The sequence below is a fragment of the Sinocyclocheilus rhinocerous genome, unplaced genomic scaffold (assembly GCF_001515625.1).
Source record: "Sinocyclocheilus rhinocerous isolate Xijiao unplaced genomic scaffold, SAMN03320098_v1.1 scaffold495, whole genome shotgun sequence".
NCBI classification, from domain to species: domain Eukaryota; kingdom Metazoa; phylum Chordata; class Actinopteri; order Cypriniformes; family Cyprinidae; genus Sinocyclocheilus; species Sinocyclocheilus rhinocerous.
In genome coordinates this window covers 651,730-659,292 of record NW_015629560.1, presented here as the reverse complement: position 1 = coordinate 659,292, position 7,563 = coordinate 651,730, and the positions used below count along the sequence as shown (strand labels likewise).

Sequence of the window (7,563 nt, the reverse complement as noted above, 5' to 3'; positions counted from 1 at the left end):
CTACAATACTGGCAGCAACAATAAAGTTACGCCTTCTTTCTTTGCGTGAACATTTTGGCGGCGTTATGCAAATCTTCCCACATTGTGACGTAGGTATGTGGGGGCGTGTTAGAACGAGCCGTTTTAGGTAGGCGTGGCTGACTCTTAACTTTTATAAAGAATATCTCTTTGGATTTGAGACTTTAGTCTTTGCAACTTTACAGATCTTCTTTATGCACCAAGAGCTTGTAACACTCCAAAGAGAAAGGAAAAATTGAAATCGCATCATATGACCCCTTTAAGACTAAAATGGCACTTTGAGAAGCTTGATAAATACGGCCCCAGATCTCTGTGTGGGGCACTGGCTGTTGTGAGACAAAAATCTCACCGAATTATTACAATTAAAGACAAAAAGAATGTTTGGAAATGTAAACTGATATTTCCTACTAACACACTAAAGCAAAAGATAGAAATTACTGACTTGAAACCATTTTTAGCTAGTGAAAATACTAGTGTTCTAATAATTTTGTATTTTATCTTGGACCCAATTACGGTCTCGACATGTTTTCACACCTGATTGCTCTAACTGTCTAATTGACATTTATTGTATCTCTTATTTGAAGCCCTAGAGCATATTCTGAAGCAGACGGCAGGAAAGTACTGTGTTGGTGATGAGGTAATAGGCGTTTTGTACTTTATCAAATATATAAAATATTATTAATATAAACAGCAGTATATGATATACACTACTGTTCAAAACTTTGCTTTGGTAATGCTTTTGAAATAAGTCTCTCATGTTCACAACATATAGAGTAGAAGAATAGAATAAAAACAGTAACTTTATATATTTTAACTTTAAATATTATGACTTAAAATCGCAGTTTTCCATTTGAATATATATTAAAATATAATTTATTTTTGTGATGGCAAAGCTGAAATTTCAGCATCATTACTCCGTCTTCAGTGTCACATGATCCGTCAGAATTCATTGTAACGTACTGTAACTAACTTTTTTTTTTGTTAATATCAATGTTAAAAACGGTTGTGCTGCTTAATATTTTTGTGAAAACCATGATATTTTTTTTCGGAATTCTTTGATGAATAGGAAATAAGTTTGCTTAAAAAGAACAGCAATTTTTTTTAAACGGAAATATTTTGTAACATTTAATTGTCTTGAATGTCATTTTTGACAAAAAAAAACAAAACAACCTTACTAACCCTAAGGGTTTGAACAATAGTGTTTACAAAATCTTAACTCTGTTTTAACATGCTTTCAAATAATAACATTGCTACACTTCTAGGTATCCATGGCAGATATTTGTCTTGTGCCTCAAGTCTACAATGCTGAAAGGTACGATGTCTCTTTAAAGCTGACATTAATGTTCATGCAATGCAAAATGCTATATTTGTCATTCTACTGTCTTTTGCCAAAGGTTCAAGGTGGATAAGTCCCAGTTTCCTACTATCAGAAGGTTAAACCAGACCTTAATTGAGGTTGACGCTTTCAAAGCCACTCATCCATCACGTCAGCCTGATACTCCTGATGATTTGCGGGCATAATCTCAATAATGAAATCAATAAAACACTTTGATAAACAGTTGTGTGAGACTCTTCATTAATAAGACAGTTCGGTTTCTTTTTAGCAAAGTATTGCATTTATTGCTTTGGTGAAAAGACTATAGTCGCTTTTTGCAACTTTCAGACATCTATGAACAAGACATGAGCTGTACATACCAGTGACTTAAAGGAAAATGTGTGAGTGCAATGTGAAACATACAAAGTGGACAAAAATACAAATGTGAAAACATGTAAAGTACGTGCAAAATAAGAGAAAACATTTATTGCACAAAAATACATCGAGTCTCTGAATGTACTAAATACAAATCTGAACTACACGTGAGAGAGAGTGAAGGCTTTGCTTGCTTTTAAGGAAATCAATATAAAAACGGTAGCTGTAAAACAGCTGTTCATGCTAAAACTGCATCAATGCAACGTTAAAAAACAAATGCTAAAAGTGCTTCTCAAGTTCAAGTGTTTTCTATCATGTTTCTGTAAGTACCCTAGATTAATTTCTAAGAGAAAAATCCTGTAGTCCCTGATCCTAAACGGGAAGTTCAACCGGGCATTTAACGGTGTCATTATAAAATGTTCCTGAACAATCTGACCCTCCAAATACTAGGATGTTGCTATGACGGCGATCCCTCGGGTCTGAAGATAAAGTCTTTGTAGAGCCCAGGCTTATCAGACTGTGGCCTGCGCGAGGCTTAGAGCAAAGCAATGGAGACACCACTGATGTCCATGAGCTTGTATCTGCAAACATGTATTGTTTTAACCTTTCAATCCATTCAGAACAATATCTGTAAACTAGTCTTTTAAAGAACCTAGAAATCAATGATTTGGGACTTCAAGTCTATTAGTTTTGAGGCCATCTATATGCTGTTATACACACTTAAATGGACACTTCACCCAAAAATGCTAAATCTGTCATCGTTTATTTACCCTTGTATTGTTTCATGCATGTATGACTTCCTTTCTTTGGTGGAACACAATGCTGAAACTGTTTTTGTCCATATAACATCCATCAATCTTTAACTGAACTACTTCAAACTGAAAACCTTCAAACTTCTAGCTTTTCAAACTTTTTTCAAACTTTCTGGTCTGGCTTTCTCAAGCCAACTTCAAAGTTTGTCTTTTCACATTTTTTTTAACCTAGTTTTAGTAGTAATTGTAATTATTTTAGTAACTTTAAAAAAAAAATTACATTAAAATAAGTTTTGAACAACACATCTTAAACCTTTCTTTGGTGGAACACAATGCTGAAACTGTTTTTGTCCATATAACATCCATCAATCTTTAACTGAACTACTTCAAACTGAAAACCTTCAAACTTCTAGCTTTTCAAACTTTTTTCAAACTTTCTGGTCTGGCTTTCTCAAGCCAACTTCAAAGTTTGTCTTTTCACATTTTTTTTTACCTAGTTTTAGTAGTAATTGTAATTATTTTAGTAACTTTTAAAAAAAATTTAATACATTAAAATAAGTTTTGAACAACACATCTTAAACTAGGGGTTTCGAATATTGTTGTGGACAATGTTGGGCCTTGGAGTCAGACACTGCTTTAAAATTAATAATCTTTCTATTTTGGTAAATACAGACCATACATTTTTATTGCATCAATTTTTTTGCAGAATAAAATTCTCTTATTCTGAAAATTGTTCATTGATAATGTGGCATAATACCACCTGCTACTGACTAGCAATAACAAGTAAAAAGGCTATATGCTATTTTCTATTTTAAAAAACCCATCAGTATGTCAAATGTATGATTGTGAAACCATTTCATAGGTCTTTAAGGTATTTCAACTCTATTAGCTATAATATATTTAGTTGTATGTAGTAAATTATGGAATGACAGACCTAAGTTAAAGAGATGGAGGTCCTGTAGGGCTCCTACAGCACTGCAGCCTCCGCTGATCAGCACCCTGTTGTCAGACACGGGTAGAGCAGCGTGAAACCTGCACAGCAGAATGACAAAAAACAAACAACAACTTTACTTCAAAATACATACAGAAATGTAAGTAAATTTCCTTATTGAACTGTAACTGTATTTACAAATTCTGCATTATCAGCTTATTCTATTAAGTTTTCTTTAAAAGAATAGTTCACCCAAAAATGAAAATTCATTAATTACTCACCCTCATGTCGTTCCAAACCCGCAAGACCTTCGTTCATCTTCGGAACACAAATTAAGATAATTTGGATGAAATCTAAGAGCTTTCTGACCCTGCATAGACAGCAACGCAACTACCACGTTCAAGGCCCAGAAAGGAAGTAAGGACATCGTTAAAATAGTCCATGTGACATCAGTGGTTTAACCGTAATTTTATGAAGCTACAAAAATACTTTTTGTGAACAAAGAAAACAAAAATAATGACTTTATTCAACAAATCTTCTCCCCCAAGTTACCGTCCTACGCACATGCATCATGGTGCTCTCGATAATGGCAACTCGGGGGAGAAGAATTGTTGAATAAAGTCGTTATTTTTGTTTTCTTTGTTCACAAAAAGTATTATCGTAGCTTCGTAAAATTACTGTTGAACCACTGATGTCACATGGACTATTTTAATGATATCCTTACTGAGTTTCTGGGTCTGGGAACATTTCAGTTGCGTTGCTGTCTATGGGAGTCAGAAAGCTCTCGGATTTCATCAAAAAAATCTTAAATTGTGTCTTACGGGTTTGAAACGACATGAGGGTGAGTAATTAATGACAGAATTAAAATTTTTGGGTGAGCTATCCCTTAAAAAAGTTGTAAAATTAATATTTTTAAGTCTTACCCACGGGCCAATGGTGGCATGTTCTCGTACTTTACAGCAGTGTATTCCATGAAGCCTTTTCCACAGGAAACAAAAGATTTGGTATACAAGACTGTGATTATATGAAAAACACAGCAGACAGTGAATACTTTCAGATGTTCAGGATCATTACCAAGATCCAGGATGTGAAGATCACTGAGGTAGGTGGCAGTTTTTCTCCCACCAAAAATGATCATCTTGTTTGACAGCAGCGTGGTGGAGTGCCTTTAATAAAATATACATTTTATGACATAGTGGAAAACAGCAGAGGAAGAATAAAAAAGGGTTTTGAATGACATGAGAATGAGTAAATGACACGCTCCTGGTTTTAGTTGCATATACTGTGGATGGTGATTATGAAACTGGATGAAAAGACAAAGCAATACTACTTACCCAAACCTGGGCAGAGGACGGTCACCCTCCACAATCGGCTGATACCACAGACCATGTTCAGGGTTGAAAATGTACAATGCATTACTGCAAACCTTGCCTTCAGGACATCGGCTGGGCTGCACTCCTCCAAATACATACAGCTCCTTCTTATAGAACGTGGCACTGTGGTACGCCAATGACGGTATATTTCCTTTTGCCTATCCCAACCCAAAACATCATAGGTATATACAACCGGAAGTAAATATCTGCTACACCAAAACATACACAAATCATAAGAAGAAATAAATGGTCTAATACTCACAGAAACAAGCTTCCATTTCCAAGTTATAGTGTCCAGTATATAAATATCACTGTATCGCTGGGCGTCTCTCTGACCACCGTACACATAAACAGCTTTAGACTCAGGATCAAAGGTTGCCGAGTGACCTTTTGAGATTGGTGGACTGACCTCAGACGATGAGACGTCCATGGGGAACCAGAAATCATTATCTGAGAATTATTACAGTTATAGGTATAGGTCATTATTAATAAGAAAATTGTAAAAGTAAAACAACAACAAAAAAAAAAGTAAAAGAAATGCCCCAGTTTGTGGTAAGAAACTTCTAGAAATATAATACAGTAAATAAATAATCTTAATTTAGAATGAATGAGTAAATAATTCTATATAATAATATTAATAATTAAATTTACGCAATAATAATTATATAATGTATATTTGCTTGAATATGCTTGTAAAGTCACAGTACTGCAATCATGCAACACTTCTTATTAAACAGTGATTCTGTCCAAATTCCCTTACATATTATTGGTGGAGTTCCCTTTAAAATCTTAAATGATTCCCTTTGAGCTAAATTGACCTGTTTCCCTTACACAACTACCACGTTCAAGGCCCAGAAAGGAAGTAAGGACATCGTTAAAATAGTCCATGTGACATCAGTGGTTTAACCGTAATTTTATGAAGCTACAAAAATACTTTTTGTGAACAAAGAAAACAAAAATAATGACTTTATTCAACAAATCTTCCCCCCCAAGTTACCGTCCTACGCACATGCATCATGGTGCTCTCGATAATGGCAACTCGGGGGAGAAGAATTGTTGAATAAAGTCGTTATTTTTGTTTTCTTTGTTCACAAAAAGTATTATCGTAGCTTCGTAAAATTACTGTTGAACCACTGATGTCACATGGACTATTTTAATGATATCCTTACTGAGTTTCTGGGTCTGGGAACATTTCAGTTGCGTTGCTGTCTATGGGAGGTCAGAAAGCTCTCGGATTTCATCAAAAAAATCTTAAATTGTGTTTCAAAGAACGAAGGTCTTACGGGTTTGAAACGACATGAGGGTGAGTAATTAATCACAGAATTAAAATTTTTGGGTGAGCTATCCCTTAAAAAAGTTGTAAAATTAATATTTTTAAGTCTTACCCACGGGCCAATGGTGGCATGTTCTCGTACTTTACAGCAGTGTATTCCATGAAGCCTTTTCCACAGGAAACAAAAGATTTGGTATACAAGACTGTGATTATATGAAAAACACAGCAGACAGTGAATACTTTCAGATGTTCAGGATCATTACCAAGATCCAGGATGTGAAGATCACTGAGGTAGGTGGCAGTTTTTCTCCCACCAAAAATGATCATCTTGTTTGACAGCAGCGTGGTGGAGTGCCTTTAATAAAACATACATTTTATGACGTAGTGGAAAACAGCAGAGGAAGAATAAAAAAGGGTTTTGAATGACATGAGAATGAGTAAATGACACGCTCCTGGTTTTAGTTGCATATACTGTGGATGGTGATTATGAAACTGGATGAAAAGACAAAGCAATACTACTTACCCAAACCTGGGCAGAGGACGGTCACCCTCCACAATCGGCTGATACCACAGACCATGTTCAGGGTTGAAAATGTACAATGCATTACTGCAAACCTTGCCTTCAGGACATCGGCTGGGCTGCACTCCTCCAAATACATACAGCTCCTTCTTATAGAACGTGGCACTGTGGTACGCCAATGACGGTATATTTCCTTTTGCCTATCCCAACCCAAAACATCATAGGTATATACAACCGGAAGTAAATATCTGCTACACCAAAACATACACAAATCATAAGAAGAAATAAATGGTCTAATACTCACAGAAACAAGCTTCCATTTCCAAGTTATAGTGTCCAGTATATAAATATCACTGTATCGCTGGGCGTCTCTCTGACCACCGTACACATAAACAGCTTTAGACTCAGGATCAAAGGTTGCCGAGTGACCTTTTGAGATTGGTGGACTGACCTCAGACGATGAGACGTCCATGGGGAACCAGAAATCATTATCTGAGAATTATTACAGTTATAGGTATAGGTCATTATTAATAAGAAAATTGTAAAAGTAAAACAACAACAAAAAAAAAAGTAAAAGAAATGCCCCAGTTTGTGGTAAGAAACTTCTAGAAATATAATACAGTAAATAAATAATCTTAATTTAGAATGAATGAGTAAATAATTCTATATAATAATATTAATAATTAAATTTACGCAATAATAATTATATAATGTATATTTGCTTGAATATGCTTGTAAAGTCACAGTACTGCAATCATGCAACACTTCTTATTAAATATTAGCTGCACAAATCGGGGGGGGGAACATTTTGCAAATAGCAGTCTTTTAATTTTTCATATTGAATTTGAAAATGATACACACCAATCTCCAGTTTCCATATAGAATCTTTACAACTGGCCTGGTCATCAGCTTCTCCACCAATCAGAATGGCCGTTTCAGGATCACTCAAACACATGGCGTGGCTCCAGCGCTTTGATGGGCAGTCTGAGAATAATAAATAAATTAT

The 7,563-nt window shown here is 35.2% G+C and overlaps 1 protein-coding gene and 1 long non-coding RNA gene across 2 annotated transcripts in view; one reads left to right on the top strand and one right to left on the bottom strand.

The window, feature by feature from the left end:
- The window catches only part of LOC107739235 (uncharacterized), a 6,069-nt gene extending 4,540 nt beyond the window's left edge, over window positions 1-1,529 (top strand). The window contains exons 2-4 of the long non-coding RNA XR_001639977.1: window positions 603-655; window positions 1,281-1,330; window positions 1,413-1,529. This is a non-coding gene — a long non-coding RNA (uncharacterized LOC107739235). The remainder of the gene's footprint in view (window positions 1-602; window positions 656-1,280; window positions 1,331-1,412) is intronic.
- A 92-nt stretch (window positions 1,530-1,621) lies between these two features.
- The window catches only part of LOC107739233 (kelch domain-containing protein 2-like), a 10,860-nt gene continuing 4,918 nt past the window's right edge, over window positions 1,622-7,563 (bottom strand). Inside the window, exons 7-14 of the mRNA XM_016551265.1 lie at window positions 7,419-7,541; window positions 7,009-7,049; window positions 6,862-6,930; window positions 6,561-6,757; window positions 6,301-6,392; window positions 6,150-6,204; window positions 3,395-3,492; window positions 1,622-2,289 (exon numbers count right to left, since the gene is read on the bottom strand). Coding sequence (XP_016406751.1) covers window positions 2,081-2,289; window positions 3,395-3,492; window positions 6,150-6,204; window positions 6,301-6,392; window positions 6,561-6,757; window positions 6,862-6,930; window positions 7,009-7,049; window positions 7,419-7,541 — 884 coding nt within the window. The 3' untranslated portion in view covers window positions 1,622-2,080. The remainder of the gene's footprint in view (window positions 2,290-3,394; window positions 3,493-6,149; window positions 6,205-6,300; window positions 6,393-6,560; window positions 6,758-6,861; window positions 6,931-7,008; window positions 7,050-7,418; window positions 7,542-7,563) is intronic.